The sequence below is a fragment of the Salarias fasciatus genome, chromosome 23 (genome assembly GCF_902148845.1).
Source record: "Salarias fasciatus chromosome 23, fSalaFa1.1, whole genome shotgun sequence".
In the NCBI taxonomy this organism is placed as follows: domain Eukaryota; kingdom Metazoa; phylum Chordata; class Actinopteri; order Blenniiformes; family Blenniidae; genus Salarias; species Salarias fasciatus.
In genome coordinates this window covers 654,213-672,500 of record NC_043766.1, presented here as the reverse complement: position 1 = coordinate 672,500, position 18,288 = coordinate 654,213, and the positions used below count along the sequence as shown (strand labels likewise).

Below are 18,288 nucleotides of genomic sequence, written 5' to 3'. Positions count from 1 at the left end.
TCGAGGCCTCGGAGGTTTTAAGCCCACGAGTCACGTGAGTGTGTGGTGACGTCCAGTCCTGGCTTCTTTTTGTTCTTTTTGCAGCATTTCAATAGGAATCAGTTACGTGCTGGCTGGCAGCGAGGCCTACGCTGCGCTCCTGAACATCAGGTGAGTATATGTCCTATATGTTTCTGAACTGAGCACCGAGCTCCTGTTTATGCAACGTTTCAATTGAAAAGCATGTTTTTTTTTGTTTGTTTTGCATTTTGAAAGTGATGCCTGTTGACAAGGAAACAGCAGAAATGCTGAAAACAATGTCAGTAGCATGTTGGGCCACCAGTGGGTGCTGTTGTTCATACTTGTGTATGTCATTTCATTTCACAACCTGTGGGACACATGGCCACCCTAAAATGCTCTCATATTTTGGAGAATCCCTAGTATTTTCTTTACTTTTTGACGTATTTCATCTATCATTTCATTCACAACGCAGTGTGGGAACAGTGTTGTCTTTGGCAGCCTATTTTGATTTAGTTTTAGTCTTAGCCTTTTGGACGAAATGCTCCATTAGTTTTAGTCACATTTTAGTCATTTCAACACCTAGTTTTAGTCGAAGAAAACCAAGTGGGTCTTAGTCCAGTTTTAGTCACCAAAAAAAGGCTTAAACAATAGTACATGAGGAAAAAGACAGACAAAGGAAATTGTAAACCAAACAAACATAATAAAATATACTTAAATGGCACAAAACCAACAGAACACAATGATTCCTTGATTCCTACCTTAATGCAGTGCTTATATGAGCGCTACCATACAGAATGAGAGGACTAATAGGAGTTTTGCTGATACTTTCAGGCTATTTTTATCATGTCCGTACTGATATAAAGGCCGAGATCTTTTATTAAAACTGGTCTGTTAAGTTTCTATGTTACTGATTTGAACTGGTCGGAGTAACTGCCTGCTATTACTTTTGGAGGAGCGATAAAACCAATATTAAGATGGTTATTAGGAAAATACGACCATTAAAACAACTGAAATAAACAAAATCAATTCCTTGGGTACTGGATGGTGTGAAACACTTGGAAGTCTTCAAAACTGTAATGACAAACAGAACTTGAGTTTCATTTTCTTTATACAAATTTTAAACCAAAGTGAAAATACATTCCTTCAACAACACCTGAATTATTTTAAAAGAAGAAAAGAAAAAGAAAAAGTAAAGATTTATTAGGTACTTGGGGAAAAAAAGACCTTCACTAATCAGTGGTGGGCTCCTATTGCGGTTTCACAGTAAGAACAAACAGTCAAACAGCTGGATTAGATCCTCCGTCTCCCACTACGAGGCATTCCGTTTCATTTTCTGCTGGATTCTGATTACAGTACATCCATAAATCACTGCGTCTTTTCCTCCCGCCAAGCCCCGGCGAAAGTTGCCGCCACGCTCTTGCGTGCGGGCAGGCGTGCTCAAACAGGAAGCAGCTCGCGAGTTCATTTATTTCGAAAGTCAAAATACTGACATTTTCGTGTCGTCTCGTCTCGCTGACGAAAGCAACAGATTCGTCTCGTCACATTTCCGTCTTTAAAGAGTTATTTTTAGCTCGTCGCGTCTCGTTTTAGTCACGGAGAAAAGGGGCGTTGACGAAATGTTTTCGTCGTCGTCGTCGATAATGAAAACAACACCGGTTGGGAATCAACTTATTGGTCAGTTTGGCAGCTGATGAGGCAGTCAAGATCATCAAAGATACTCATTAATTGTAAAAATGGAATCCGACTGACCACTTGTTTAATGGGAAAATGGTAGGCACTTCTTTGATATCGGTCTCATAAGATAAAATATTGATTTGGAGTTTGGATTAAGTATATTAACTCCTAACAATTAATCATTGCTAAAGTTAATATCAGAGATAGACCAATATGGGATTTTTTTTTTTCCAGGGCCGATACCAATAATCTGATAATCGATATTTACCGCCGATATTCATTGCTGGTGTGGAAATTTGGAACAGTAGCTACTTCCTGCTTTTGTTGTATAGCCTATCAGAGTTTTTCATTATTCGTTTTTTTTCTGAGTGAAGGAAATATCCGCCTGCGAGTATTGAAATAATTAGCGTTTGGGTTTTGTATGCAATAAGTGAAATGCTGCTCAGTTTAATTTGTTCCAGCAAGGTCTGCGACGATTGTGCTAACTGTTAGCATGTCAGTAGGTTTTCCCATACAAGTTAGCGTGAAGCTAGCGGGACTTTTTTTCATAATGCATGCTGTGGTTTAAATGGAAGCTCTCATTGGTTTGCCGCGCCTTTAATCGATGGCGTTTTGGCTTCTTCGCGCAAACGGGATTTCATGGTAGTATATTCTTTCTCTGGATTGGCTTCGTTTCCTCCCACATTAATCTGTCGAGGGTCAGAGCAGCTCTCGCAGGTGTGAGTCATTCAGATAGGACACTTTTTTTTCAGCTCTGAAGGAATGAATAATATGCTCTGAAAAATCAAATGTCACGCTATTTTATGTCGGGGGTTTTTTTTTTCTTCTTCTTCCAAATAATGAAATATCAAAGTTGAAGGTGATTATAAAAAAGCCTTCAGTCTGTGTCTTACGTCAGTCAGGTCCTCTATCAGTCCCACTCGGACTTGTGAGATGTGAAAAGTTTAAAGGGGAATGTCCGTTCTAGGTCGTTATTTCTTTGGGCCGTGCGATTTCACAATAAAAAAAAAAATTAATTTGCAGAAATATTGAGGGTTTCTTTCTGAAGAAAGAAAGTGACGCAAGCCTGCGAGATGATCGCCGGCCAACGGACGAGGGACGGCAAGAGGATTGCAGAAACTTACAGCACTGATTGAAGCAAACAAACGCGCAGGGGTTCTGCAGACGTGCCACTTCCCAGCGTTTCCCAATGCGGGGAAGTCAGGATATAGGTGGCGTTAAAACTGTGAGAGGCCTGAAGAACTCGTCAGGTGATCCCCTCCCAACCTCCTGCACAAACACCCACACAGCCAATAATTACCTTTATCAGTTAAGAGGGCTAATTTATTTTGTCACGCCCCGGTAAACACCTCACCCCAGTAATATTATTCACGCTGGTCGGGCCACTCCATCGGCACTTTATTATCGTCTCTCGGGGAGATCCCGCGATGCATCGTGCGGGTGGAAAGGAGGCAGGATTACTGGAGTGAAACATTCTCCGACGGCCTCCTCTGGATAAACCTCCTCCTCCTCCTCCCCCTTCCTCCTCTAAGAGGCCCAATCAATGAGGTACCGTTGGCCTCAGTACAAAACCCGTCCACTCAGTCCTGTCCGACGTAAACCCCTGTGGATTGATGAGATTGCCGGGATCCACTCAGTCACATTCAGCAGAATTTGGTGTTTTTTGTGTCAGATTTCAGAATCCTAATTTCCCACTTTAGAGGATTAAACCGATGTCTTTGATCCCCGCGTATCGGTTCCATCTCATGTGTTTCACCACGATAAGCGCTTCTCAGCCTCGTCTCTGCAGACGGAACTGAGGACTCATAATGAGCTCGTCGGGGTGCATGATGGGAGGACAGGCCTTCGGATAAAGTCTGGTTCTGTGCATGTTTTCTCCAATCCGTTCTTCGCAGTGCAGAAAAGAACCGGCTGTAAACCCGACTCGTGTGTCCCCCACAGCCACGTCTACGTGATCCCAGCCTTCACCTGGACTCTCACGCTGGCCATATTACTGGCCCAGACCGTCATTCAGCCAATCACTTCACTGCTCACCTTCCTGAAAGGGATCCTGCTCATTGTCACGGTAATGCTCGTTTTCTCACTTCAGTGTAATCGCAATTTACGTCTTTAGCAGAAAGCATGTCGGGAGGAAATTCAGGAACATCACATTCTGACCACGGTGTGTTTGGAAATAGCCAGTGAGCCAAAAGTACCACTTTAAAGAGTGAAACTCTTATAGGCCACAGCCAACCTTGAGTTTACACTCTTCTCTGAGAGTGTGTGTTTCTCCGGTTATTTTCCCTGGAAATGCAATGTGGGCATGACTGCTGGTGCATGCATGCCAGGTCGTGCCGGGGAAATGGGTGGAAGTGGCGCCGCACACTTGTCACCTCATGTAGAAATTGCAGTACTTATCGAGGCCCTGCTGAGTGTGTGGTGGTTTTGGACTTTTTCCGGGTCAGGGCTCGCCAACATCTCGGCTTGTCGGCAGCTCAGTGGGAGCCGTTGGAGAGCGTCTTAAGGTCCGGGCCAGAGTTCATTTAACCATCACATCCCACAAGATTACAGTGCTTCAAAGCACACTGCTGGAAAACACACTGCAGACTCGATGCCAGCCAATGGACTGTCATTTCTCTTAACTTAGCTGATTGATTCTAGCTATATTATGAATTCTAGACATTGTCAGATAGTTCTGTCAGCCGTGTGCCAACCTGACTTCTTAACAACCCGACCCCTTTGAGAAGACAAGAGATTCCACAAATGAGCCCCAAAGAGGCCCAACCGTGAAGAGAGAACCATTTCAGAATCTTACCAGATTGGGTTTTCCAGTTGGACCCTATGGTGGGCCAGTTTTGACCCACCAAGCTGATATAAGCAGTTGACTCACAGAGTGTCTGGAAGCTTCTGGGTGGATCACATCCACCTTTGTATCAACAGACTCCATCTCAATCAGCCATGCCTCCCACCCGGGGGGACTGCCTACAAATCCCCAACCGCCCTTTTCCCCTGGAAAGACCTCCAACAAGGCGGTCTCCGAGTCCTGCTCCAACATCACTCAGCTTCACAACTTGTTTACAGCCAAGGTTTCACATTGACTTTTCATAAATTCGACTTAAAAATACCGAGAAGCAAAGAGAAAGTGATTTTTTTTTTTTTTTTGCAGCAGGGGAAACGTCTCCCTAAGGCCGTTTGTTTCCAAATCAGAATAAATTATGGACAGCTTTATTTAGGATTATGCTCCTGTGAAGGAAGGCAGTCAAAGAAACCCTGATTATGTGTTGTGAATGTTCATAAATCCTTGTAAATGCAGCAAAAGCCATTTGCAGCAACTTTCTTACTCTAAGCATCGAAACAAAAACATGAAAGAAGTGCGTTTAAGGCCTCTGCATTACTTTATAAAAGCTGAAGTGACTCTGGTAAAGAGATCCCATGGAGCACTTGGAAAAAGAAAACCCTCGCATAATTTCTTTTTCAAGAAATTGTCCTCTCACAACCTTCACAACTCTCTACAAAACCTGGGACAAGTTTAAACATGCAATAAAAAAAATGTTATTAATCACCATTAACTATGGAAAATCTGTGGAACTGTGATAAACTAGCCATACAGTATCAGTCACATGATGCTAGCAGTGATGAGCTTCCTCCGGCTAGCCTTACCCGATGATGCATAACCGTCGCTAGCTAACCCGGTGAGCTATGTCTCTCTGTGCCTCCAGCGTCAGCTGTTTCCTTGCCGTGTCCAGTTCAAATTTTTGCCCTATATTTCAATATCTGCTGGCTGCAGACCAGTCTCGAATGGATGCTAGCGTGCTAACAATTGCTAGCGTGCCCACGGTGGCAAATGATCATTGAAAACGGTCCTGTGGGTGCAGTGCTCGATTTACAAATTAAACATTAAAAATCAGTATGTTTGCCTGTAACACCGACAATGTGTGTGTGTGTGTGTGTGTGTGTGTGTGTGTGGGGGGGGGGGGGGGGGGGGGGGGGGGCTCAGGTGGCTGTGACTTTTGCAGTGGGGTCGGAGGTCGGCCTTCAGAGCAGCAGTGACTTCCGTCAGATGGGGAAACCGTTCCTAATGGGCACCGTGGCTCTGGGTGAGAATCCGCTTTGCTGGCTCCAGCTCGCCGTCTGTCTTCCGTCACCGCCGGCGTCCTCCCCCTCCTGCGAGGTTTATCTCAGAGCAGAGTGTGAGCCGCCGGCCTGTTTCTGTCTCGGCAGGAGGAATCGTGAACGTGATGCCTCTGCTCTACTCACAGATCTCACACAACAAGACACAGGTGAAGTCCAGCTCTGCACCCGCTGCCGCGCTTCGACTTATCCTGCCTCGAATCAGCAAGAGCGGTTCAGCCCGCTTCACACACTCCTAACACACACGACACACAACCCACCACGGACCAGTAACAGCCTCAGTGGGGTTTCCACACAAACACGAAGTACCCCCTTAATATACCTTCACCTACACCAACTACCCCTTAATATACCTTCACCTACACCTACACCCAACTACTCACTCATATACCTTCACCAACACCAACTACCCCTTAATATACCTTCACCTAAACCAACTACCCCTTAATATACCTTCGCCTACACCAACTACCCCTTAATATACCTTCGCCTACACCAACTACCCCTTAATATACCTTCACCTAAACCAACTACCCCTTAATATACCTTCGCCTACACCAACTACCCCTTAATATACCTTCACCTACACCCCTTAATATACCTTCACCTACACCTACACCTACACCCAACTACTCACTCATATACCTTCACCTACACCAACTACCCACTCATACCTTCACCTACACCCACACCAACTACCTCTTAATATACCTTCACCAACACCAACTACCCCTTAATATACCTTCACCAACACCAACTACCCCTTAATATACCTTCACCTACACCAACTACCCACTCATACCTTCACCTACACCCACACCAACTACCTCTTAATATACCTTCACCAACACCAACTACCCCTTAATATACCTTCACCTACACCTACACCCAACTACTCACTCATATACCTTCACCTACACCAACTACCCACTCATACCTTCACCTACACCCACACCAACTACCTCTTAATATACCTTCACCAACACCAACTACCCCTTAATATACCTTCACCTACACCAACTACCCCTTAGTATGCCTACACCTACAGCCAACTACTCAGTCATATAACTTCATCTACACCAACTACCCCTTAATATACCTTCACCTACACCCCTTAATATACCTTCACCTTCACCTACGCCCAACTACTCACTCATATACCTACGCCTGCACCAACTACCCACTCATACCTTCACCTACACCAACTACCCATTAATATACCTTCACCTACACCTACACTACCCACTCATATGCCTTCACCTACACCCAACTACTCACTCATATACCTTCACCTACACCCAACTACTCTCTCATATACCTTCACCTACACCCAACTACTCTCTCATATACCTGCACCTACACCCAACTACTCTCTCATATACCTTCACCTACACCCAACTACTCACTCATATACCTTCACCTACACCCAACTACTCTCTCATATACCTTCACCTACACCCAACTACTCTCTCATATACCTTCACCTACACCCAACTACTCTATCATATACCTTCACCTACACCCAACTACTCACTCATATACCTTCACCTACTCCTACACCAACTACCCCCTTGTATACCTTCACCTGCACCACATCCACACTCATGACATAACCATTCATTCACAGCACCTGACTCACACACACGCTCATTATCCAGCTCAAATTGTGTAAATTGCAAACATTTGAATGAGCGCCGTCATCCTTTTCCTTTGTTAAAAGAAATGTGTTAATTTATCATCCTTCGCTGTTGTTGTTGTTGTTGTTACATCAATACTTCTTAACCTTAAGAAATACAATTAAAACACTGGAAAAGGAATCATCCTAATTTTGTGAAAAGTACATCAATGCAGACAGACTGAATGATTCATTGATTGATTTACAACAGAAGAGGGACAGCATTGTTCCAGCATTATGAACACACTCATCTGAAACAAAAATAAGTAATAAATGAATATTACTTTGGAAAACAAACAGAAGTTTTTTAATGCTCAGAGGCATATTTGCAGACAAATATAATTAGCTTAAAAGTAGCAACTCGCTCTGTTTAAAATTGAAAATTCAGTCTGTAGCACATCAGCTTCCTTCAGAGTCCTCAGCATGGAAATGAAGTGATTCCTGTCTTATCTGCTGGTACTATGTGAATTTACCCGTGTTTGACAGTATATGGCACCAAGGATGGATTAAACCAAGTAGTTTCCAGAGCTTTTGGAGCTGTTTTAGCCTGCATCTCTTCGTTCTCTTCAAGCTTTGTAAAATCTACTTTTATCTTTACGGAAAGATGCTTTTTTTTTTCAGAGCGCTGCTGGTCATCTCGCTTGTCCGGGGAGGAACCGTCCGACTCTCAATGGAGTAGAGTCGATACCATTAGTGGAAATGCAGCGTGAGACTATTCCTTACCTGGTGCTGTCCTCTCGTCCAGATCCTGTGGTTTCGGAGAGCTGTTCTTGGAGGTCTGGCCACGTGCACTCTGCTCAACGTCCTCTGGTGAGTAGCCTACTTCCTTCTGACCTTTCCGAAAATGCATGATGCAGAAGCGTTCTTAAAGAAATGAGACCCAAATATAACACGACTGAATAATTACAGGCCAAACAACACAGGTGACACAAATAAAAGCAATGCTTGGTACATAATACTCATTATTAGCTTTTATGAATCAGCCCGTGGGCTCTTGCAAGGATTTTTCCCAATGGGAGACCATCTGCTGTATTATCTTCCTGGGGAGAGCACAACAGGACTCAAGACTATTTCTGTGAACCGCGGCCACGGTTTCTCCAAAGGCAGGAGGGAGGTGATTATGGAGGCAGGAGAAATTAGAGCCTGCTTCCTTTCAGACACAGTCACTGCTAAATATAATCCTCAGAACCCAGCAGGGGGTCTCAATTGTTTCATTTGCTTGGGATTATTTCTCACTTAGGTTATTGTTCAATGAAAGCTTTCGCTGGCTAATTCCATCAGAAATAAGCTGTGGCCACGTCGGAATCGCAGACCAGGTCCGCCCATTAGCATTATGGTCCAGAGATCAGGTGACAGGAGCATATGGGGGACCGAAGCCATCAAAGAGGCGAGATCCTCTGAGACCTTAGTTTGTAAAGAGCAACGCCTAAAAGCAGCAGCAGAGACGGTGGCGCAGAGCAGAGGGATGCCATATGGCGGGAGCAAACGCCCACAGAGGAGTTGAAATGCATGGGGAAAGCACGGACCAGTTCAACGTACTCGTACGAACTCTGGACGAACAGGAAATAAACAATATCTCTTAAGAACCTACCTACCTTAGTTTTGGGACTCAGCCGTTCCAGATTTACCTCTGGCGTTGGATTTGTGTAAAATCCGACATGAAGACACATGTCAAAGCTCCGTGGCATTTGCTGCATGAGAAAATGTCTGCACACTAATTAAATAAATTAAAACAAAGCTGCACTAAACATTTGGTTGCGCTTGACCTTTCGTGTACTTTAATGATTGGCTTCTGGCAAAACAGCTTAAAGCACATATCTTTTCTTGGAAATTGCTCAGAGAATAATAAGCGCCATGTAGTGTTTTTTTTTTTTTTCGTTTGTTTTTTGTTTTGTAGCCATCCTACCCTCCAGAACGTAAAACTGGCATTACCTGGCAAAGTACTGCTCTCCAATGGCTGGGGGCTTTTTTGTTTTGTTTTTCACAGAGGAGCTTCTTTTATTGAACATTTCACACTTATTTGAAATGAATTTGCTTTCTCCCACCTCACACTCATATAACTCACCGAGCCCTTCGGCTGACATGGATGCACTGCACAAACCACAGGCTATGTTTGGTTTTATGTTTTCAAAATGCACTTTTAGAGAAATGCAGCACCCAGGCACTTAAGTCTGTGTTGGAGTTCACTTGGGTTTGCCCTCCTAACAGCGCTTTATGTGTTTAACTAACCTTATTCTTGTGTGGCTGCAGGGTGCGGAGTATATTGTCACAAAGACAGATGGGTGCTTTCCCGCCGTTTGCTGAGGTTACTTCCTCTGCAGCACACTGGTCCACTGTATTGTTGACTAGAGGAGGAGGAGGAGGACGAGTGTGGTCGTGCCACCGTCGCAACCACTGTGATGGGTGCTGAGAATACAGTAGGTGTGTGTGGACTGTGCTTGATTAAAGCAATTCCTTGTCAGCACTTCTCATTCACAACAGAAATTTTGAAGCTTTCCTTCGTCGTCGTCTCTTATAATCAAACTCAAATGCGTCACTGGATGAAATCACCTCATGGCTGACACCGAGGTCTCCTGAGTCACCTGTGCACATCGTCTGAGCGTACTGAACCTGGTCTACAGTGCAAAAGTATGTCTTCTGAGCCCACAGGTGAAGAGGGAAGCTGCAGCATGCAGGCCAGCTCGGAAACGAGCTACAGTCGTTAGTGGGTGGGGTAGCTTACGTGCTGGAGACCGTCTGGGGATCAGAGGCTTGAACATGGACTGCAGGTGGAGTGAGCCGGCTGTAGGAGGTCTTGGAGAAACACGGCAAGGTGAGGCATGAAAAAAATCCCTTTCAGAGCTTGGCAGAGCAGGAGAATCATTAGTTGTTAGTTGTTAGTGAGCAGCAGCAAAGGTGCTTGAAGAAGGATCCGGCAAGCAACAGGTGGCAGAGAGAGATTATTATAGGCAGACGGTTCAGTCCCCAGGTTAATTTAATCAGCAATCAGCAGGACCCAGGGAGACTGAGACTGCCCGCTGCCTGCCTGAACAGAATCCTGACAGTACCCCTCAAGGGACGCCCCCTGGCGGACCACCAGGCTTCTCAGGATGGTCCCGATGGAACTGAGCCACCATCTCCTCGTCCAGGATGCGGGAACGTGGAACCCAAACCCACTGCCGTTCCTCAGGTCTGTAGCCCTCCCAATCGAACAGGTAATGAAAGCCCTTACCCCAATACCCGATACCCCCAATACCCCCGACACCCGGCATCCAGGATACGGCGCACAGTGGAGGTGAGTCCTCATCAATCCACCCAGGTAGAGGAGGGTTAGCAGGAGAGGGACAGAGTTTACTGGAGTGGTGGGGCTTCATCTGGGACACGTGAAACCTGGGATGAATCTGCAGTGATGGGGGCAGGGACAGTCTGACCGCAGACTTGTTGATGACCTGGGAGATGGAGAATGAATCAATGATCCAAGGCATCAGCTTCCTGATGTCAGATTTAATGGGGATATTGTGAGTCACCAGCATGACCTGTTGTCCCTCCTGATGGTCAGGGGCTTGAGCATGCCTCCGATCCGCCCATCTGGCATTCTCCTCCGAGGAACGGCGAAGGGTGGCCCTGGTGACGTGCCAGACCCGTTGGCATCGGCGGATGTGCTGTCCCAACGAAGAGACAGCAGTCTCCCTCTCCAACAGGGGCAGCAGAGGCGAATTGTACCCCAGGGCCACCTCAAACGGGGAGTGACCTGTGTCCCTCAACACCGATGTGTTGTGTTAATCCTTAATGTCCTTCCACATGCTGGGCCACCAAAATCCACATTGAAGGTGGAACAACATTTAGTTGAGTTTAGAGGAGAGTAGCCAGACACCTCATCACGGACCTTGGATGGAACTGCCATGTTGGTGAGGCCGAAGGGCATGACCAAGTACTCAAAATGCCCTACTGATTTCTTGAACCCCGTCAGCCACTTGTCTCGCTCTCGGATGCGAACCAGGTGGTGCGCATTACGCAAATCCAGCTTGGTGAAGATGGTGGCTCTCTGCAGCAACTCGAAAGCAGAATCCATAAGGGCAACGAGTATTTATCCTTAACAGTGATGTTGTTGAGATGCCTGTAATCGATGCACTGGCAGAAGGGAGAGGTCAGGGGCCTCCTCGGTGGGCCGAAGAATGGGCAGAGATGGAGAACAGGCCGCTGACCGGAGGCAGTTGGCCAGGCAGCAGGTGCTCCAAGAGATCCACCTTCCCCCGGTCCAGGAGATGAGAGGGTCTTGGAGCCGCAGCCAGAGGTACCAAGGATCACCTCATCAATGAACTGAGGTAATATAAGGAAACTTATCGCTTCTCTATGGTTGCTGGAGGAAAGTCGAGTTACTGGGACTGCACGAAACTGAACGACGGCAACTTCGGTTCCAGAAGCACCGAGGATACGTCTGGCTGGAGCAGACATGTTGAAGAGGACCCCCAGCCTCTGCGCCAACTCCTCCAAGATGAAGTTCTCCTAGTCCACCAGAGCCTCAGACTGCACCTCCGCTGACCCACATGACAGAGTGACTGGCATCAAAATTTTAAGGGGGTTTTGGCTCTCAAGGCCCGCCAAGCGGGCCAAGTCCTTTGGCCGGTTGAGGCACCTGTTACGGACATGGCAGGGCTCCCTGCAGTAGAAGCATAGTCCACTACTCACCCGTCGTTGATGTTCAGACTCGATGAGCTTGGTGTCTAGGTCCTCCTCCACTGTGGGCATGGGAACTCTGGGACTGGCTAAGGCCGTTTCACCTGGACAGACCTCCCTGGTGTAGTTATCCAGCCGAATCACCTGCGATATTAAATCGTCGAGCGTTTATGTCATCTCGGTGTGCCAATTCAACCTGGAGCTTCCAACTGAGCCCAAACAAAAACACTCCACGCAGCGCTACTTCATTCCACCCGCTCGCGGCTTCCACCACCCTGAAGCCACCCGAGTAGTTGGCGATGGAACGTCCTCGAGGTCTCATCGTAAGCATCCGTCGGGAGAAATCCCCCTCTTCCTCAGTGTGATTGAAGGCCCTCCTGAACTCAGATGAGAAACGGGTAAAGGAATTATTATCAAATTCAGCACTTTCAGTGATGGCTCCAGACCAGGCTAGCACACGTGAGTCTAGGAGGGTGGTTAAATAATAAATCTTGGATCTATCGGTGGGGAAATCCTCCGCAGCCCGTTCAAAAATGATCTTGCATTGAAGCAAATAAACAACTTCAGAATCCGGATGTAAACAGCTGCAGACAGTGGAGCGGTTTCTACGGGTGCATTATTACTTTACATTATACTTGGACGTACGCTGTACGTCAAGGATCTGAATAGTTTATTTTATTTTGAGATGGACTGACTTCACCAGAGACTGGTTAAAATGTATCAATAACACTAAAGTGTGGCGCTCTACAGGTGCAGAACGTCATCTGTTCAATGTCCTCAAGTGTCTCATTCCCCTCAAATTCAGAGGCGGCTGCTGCCCGACTCCAGCACTCAGCATTCAGTCCCCTCAAGCCCAGCATGGACATTGATGGAATTTATGAGACTTTCTGTAATCCTGACATGAATTATACTGACACAAACTGTCCTGTAAATATTTCACTAAAAGCCATTTCAGCCATCTGTTGCATGCTGGGGTGACTTCAGTGTTTTTTATACTCTTCACTTGAATATCCACAGTTTGCCCAAGAGCTATGATTCCCTCAAGACGTATCAACTGGAACTCACTCCGTCTCCGTTTTGGCCGATCCTGAAACATGGTTGAATGACGGCGTCTCTTGAATTTCACCTCCATTCACTCCTGCAGAAGGAGCTGATCAGCTCAAAATGCAGATTTAGTTCATCTTTTATGTCTTTAATTCAGCCGGGAACCTCATTGATCACTTGATGATTTGTTGGGAATCAGCCACAGCTGCACCTACAGAGATGCCCTGCATCCTTAAAATACTGAAGAAATTGGTTTATTAAAGAATATCCAAGCACTTAGTTCGCCAGGAAGGAACTTTTACAGTCTCTTTGAATCCTAGGAAGATTTTATCCGCGCTGGCGACCAGCCGCAGTGCCAAAGCTGCAGTTCCAGCGAGCAGTGGCACTCTCAGTCCTTCCACCACATCAATCTGCTCCTTTGGGCTTTTATTGCTTCTCCTGACAGTTGCTATAAACAGTCCTTCAGACTTCTCCCTCCTGGTCCGAGAGGAGCTTTTTCTGGCTTCCCCAGCCTGTTGAAATGGTCCCGGTTGAGCGCTTCCCTGGGACAAGTTTACAGTTTTCAACAACAACGGCATCTAAGGCCTCATTTACTCAACATTTACAAGTGAAAAGGCCAGACTGTCTTTGCATTGGCAACGACGAACCGCATTGCTTTCCGGTGCAGAGATGCAAATCCTCCACTCTGGTCTCCCTCACCTCTCTCCCTCGGCTCGCACTACTTCTTTTTGGGGTCCTGTTCCCGCTTGACATCCTGGTAAGCAATTTCCTCAGCCTCCATTTTTCAGACCATAATTTTGATTGATAATTATCGTTGGGGGCATAATTCTGTTGTGCCACCCGACGGAGTGAAAGACTAGTAGAATAAAATAGAAATGGTGTGCTGTTGAGTGCATTCGAGCAGAACCACAACAAATGAATGGATAAATCTCTCAGAGCTCCGCTCTGCACTGCCCATTCAGACCGAGAGCCGCTGCTGCAGAAAGAGGCAGAAAACTTGCTGCTTGTCTTGCTGTCTTTCCTTTTCAGTCTCTCTGCAGCCTGGCCTTATGGACTTCAGCTTCTGTAAAGAACTTGAGGGTTTTTGTCCTCTGCGTCTGCCTTTCTGGTGTCTGCTGCGTCGTGAAGGATTATGAATCGGATTCACAGCAAACTCCGAAATCCTCGACAATCTGAGAGCCGCTTCGTCCTGCACTGCGACTGGTAGCAGTGGGCCAACGCTGATACCGATAATCGGTAGTCAAGGAGGCCAAGAACCAATATTTACAGAAGATATTCATTTGCAGTTAAATTGAAACTATTGGTATTGGAATTTGGAATAGTAGAAAGCCCTCTTAGGCTTCTGTGCCTACTTCCTGTTTGTGTTTGATAGGCTAATGTCAGAGTTTTTCATTATTGTTTGTCTTTTTTCCGAGTGAGGGAAATATCTGCCTGTTAGTATTGAAATAATTAGTGTTTTGTATTCATTCATTTCGTATTCATTTGCTAACTGTTAGCATGTCAATAGGTTTTCCCATACAAGTTAGCATGAAGCTAAAAAACATCAATGTGTTCCTCCGGAGTGTCATGACTCCCACTCCTTCTCCTGGACCTGGTCCCAATCCAGATTCTCCTGGACTTGGTAGTTTTAGAGTTGACAGTCTAAAACAGTCCGACTTGATGTTCTGCCTATAAGAATGTCTGAGTTCTCCATTGTTAATGTTTCAGTGTATTGCTCTCTGTGCAGGTGTGTGATTTCATTACAAATACAAACAGCAAACAAAACAAACTGCTTTTTGATGGTTCAGGAACCAGTAAGTCTTGGTTTGGTTGAAGCGTGACTGGCGATGGGAATTCTGGCCTTTCAGAATCCTCCCTAATGTTTTTCAACTCCACAAATGATTCTGGACTGGAATTTTCCAGGAGGCATTCTCGACCCAAAGAAACTTTAAAGGTCCGAGGTTCGTAGAGAGCGGACAGTTGTCCAGTTTGACACCTGCTTAGTCATTATGACTTGAAAGAGAGTCAATCTCACAATGCTTGATGTATACCAAGTATATATATCAACTCCAGTCCTCTTCCGCAGTGTTTCTCAAGCTTTTTAAACCAACTTTGTCTCGTAAACCAGCCCCGCCCACTCCTCATCCAGTTTGGATTTTGGAGTCGGTTCTTCTCTCTGTGTTCTGTCTATGTTCTCTCCGTGTTCTCCTCGTGTTCTCCCGATGTTCCAAAAGTTTCACCTCCGCTCCGTTAAACGCGAAGGCAGCAGGATACTGATAAATCTACAGGAGTGAGCCTCCAGAGGGTGATTCCCACATCTGCCCAGTGTGTTTACCTTGACTGAATGGCATGCGAATGACACCACGAGGCTAAAGAATCGCCTCATTCGCACGTGGGACCGAGCAGCGTGAGCTTGTTGTTGCGCCTTTTACAGCAGGAGGCATCCATTGACTGGGACACACCAGTGTTAATGTCGCTAATTCATGTTTTATTTTCAAAGCGTGCAGCAACGCAGGCGCGGCTGTTTGCTATTTATAATGCGAGCTGCAAGAAGGCATGAATGTCAGAGGCGCCAAATGGATTGTCAGATGAATTGTTTCCGAAACATTCAAAGTTTAAGCAAGCAATAAAAGAAAAAGATCCAAGCCGAGACACAGCCCTGAGAGACAGAGGACTCATCATACACAAGGAAATGGATGCTCTTGTCAAGGATAGCACTGGGAAACTAGAACAACAGGAGCCCGTGGTGTCAGAGGGAGTAAATTATCAGCGCTCGCAGCGACGGCGTGGCGGAGCAGGTGTGAGGACGCCGTCTGAACCAGCTGTTGTGTTTAGAGTGAAATCATCATCGAGAGAGACCACGTCAGTTTTTAAAGATCGCCTCGTTGTCTTGATTGATGACTCCACCAGCTTCCACCGGGCGTCTTCCGCGGCGCACTGTGGACCAACTTCTCATGAATTCCTGCCAGTACGGAGGCTTTTCTTACCACATGAAAACTCTAAAACAGGGGCGGTTCTCAAGTTTGGTCCATTCACTAGCTTAACTTTACACATTGTCTGTGTGTGTTGTGTGTATGTGTGTGTGTGTGTGTCTTCTTCAGGTGCTGGGCAGTGCTTGAAATTGTCCCCCAGACGTCAGGACTGAAGAAAAGCCCGGCATCGACGGGGGCGCCTGGCCCGGACCCCTCGTCGTCCCCCCCGCTGTACTCCAACATCTCCCTGGAACAGTAAGTCTCCACGACTCACACAGCCGTTAGCAGTTATTTTTTTAAAGTACAACTACTGGAAAATCTCAGCATTTCATCAATAATGGAAATAAAGCCCAAAGTGAGGGGTATCTACGAGTAGAGCCGTTTTATTTAAGGAAGGGGGGAAACCAGAACTTCAGCCTCGTAGAAAAACGATTTTCTCTCTTCCGTCCGGTCTTTCAGGCCTCTGTTCCTCTGCGGATCCACCGTGTGGATCTCTTAGATCAATGTACAGGAATAATACCCCGTCCCGAGAACCACTTCTAATCTGAATTGAGCACTGGCCATCGGTCATGCTCGGAGTCCCCAAGGTTAGACGGCGAGAGCGAAGCCGTGAGAGACGGCCATGAATCCTGACGCCGGGGGCGACGGACGGACGGACGGACGGACGGACCGGCCCCTCCTGCGGCTGAAATAAAAGCTCCTCTCGGAGGTCAAACACGGCGCGGCGGGGCAGGAAGCTCTCACCGGGAAACAACAGGACGGCATGGAAAAGCTCGGCATTAGTTTTTATTTCTGTGTTATTCTTTTACCTCTCATCCTTCATTGTTCGTCTCTTTGAAAAAAAGAAAGAAAGAGTGAAGGCAGGGAAAAACAGCTCCTGTGACCCACATGGCTGGCGTCCTCAGAGACTCTGCAGCCCTGCTGCCCTTCAAGGAGCTCTACTGCCCCCTGCTGGAGGTAGCTAGCGTTCCACCTGTTCCAGAAGTTTGTTTTCCCCGCAGGGCCGAGCGAGCAGGAGAGATCGCCACCATTCCCCTGACCGAGGTAAGACGCCCGGCTCCTGCTTCCCACCTTCCGAGTCGGGATGCGGGTTTGATCCCCCACCCCCCCGACCCTCCTGCCAGATCATCCAGGAGCGGTACCAAGCGTACTCCTGGGTGGCGCAGCTGATCCAGGTGTTCATCGCCATCAGCGTCACCGTGTCCTTCCTGGTGATGGGCTCCGCCATGAAGCACGCCGGTGAGTGCGCCACCGCCGCCGACACAGCGGGGGGGGGGGGGTCCGGATCCCCGCTCGCCGTTTCAGCTCCTGATTTCTGGGCCCTTCAGTGGACGGGCTGATGAGCTCGGTGTGGAGCGGCAGGCTGCAGTGGCTGGCCAAAGCCTGGGAGAGAAACCTGCCGCGCAAACGCCACGTCTGCCCTGCCGCCAGGTCAACACACACACACACACACACACACACACACACACACACACACACCGCAGAGTCCGCCACCTTACGTCTTCATTCATTTGATCTGTTGCCTTTGTCTTTCAGCGTGGCCAAAGGATTCGGGTCGCTGCTTGGATTTTGCGTCATGTTCATCGTGTCGATGTGTGACCCAAGGGTAAAACACACACGAAAGTGTTTTCCACACACATTGGAAACCACACAAAGCACTGTGTGTGTGTGTGTGTGTGTCTCCTCCAGGGTTTCGTCGTCATGCTGGACAAAGTGGTGTCGTTCTCCCTCAACACCGAGGTGGGCCTGTTTGTCTTCATCATGCTGCGGGAGTGCAGAGAGGACCGCTTCCAGTGAGTAGCCTTCCCGTCCCGTCCCGTCCCGTCCTGGAAATACGCTGTCTAACCCGAGGTTCCGTCTCCTCGCAGACACCTGGCCGTCCCCCTGCCGGTCGGGGACTTCATCTTCAGCCTCAGCTGGCTGCTGCCCACCTACTTCCTGTTCGCCGTGACCTACGACGTCCTGCAGACCTGCGCCGACGTGGCTCGCTACCTGCACCTCCCCGGCCAGCAGCGCCGGCCGCCGGACCTCCACAACCTGACGGGCGGCTCGGCGGCGGCCAACCTGTCCACCCTGCTCTGATCCGCCAGGGAGCTGAGCAAGCGCTTTTACCTCGGAGCTATAAACCTTTTTAAAGATCATTTATTTGTGAATGCCTTTTTTTTCTTTTCTTTTTTT

The 18,288-nt window shown here is 47.4% G+C and overlaps 1 protein-coding gene across 1 annotated transcript in view; it reads left to right on the top strand.

Moving 5' to 3' along the window:
- LOC115381967 (uncharacterized) overlaps positions 1-16,609 on the top strand; it is a 23,814-nt gene extending 7,205 nt beyond the window's left edge. The window contains exons 7-13 of the mRNA XM_030083614.1: positions 85-150; positions 3,616-3,739; positions 5,651-5,750; positions 5,875-5,933; positions 8,205-8,269; positions 16,240-16,365; positions 16,570-16,609. Coding sequence (XP_029939474.1) covers positions 85-150; positions 3,616-3,739; positions 5,651-5,750; positions 5,875-5,933; positions 8,205-8,269; positions 16,240-16,365; positions 16,570-16,609 — 580 coding nt within the window. The remainder of the gene's footprint in view (positions 1-84; positions 151-3,615; positions 3,740-5,650; positions 5,751-5,874; positions 5,934-8,204; positions 8,270-16,239; positions 16,366-16,569) is intronic.
- Positions 16,610-18,288: the final 1,679 nt, after the last annotated feature.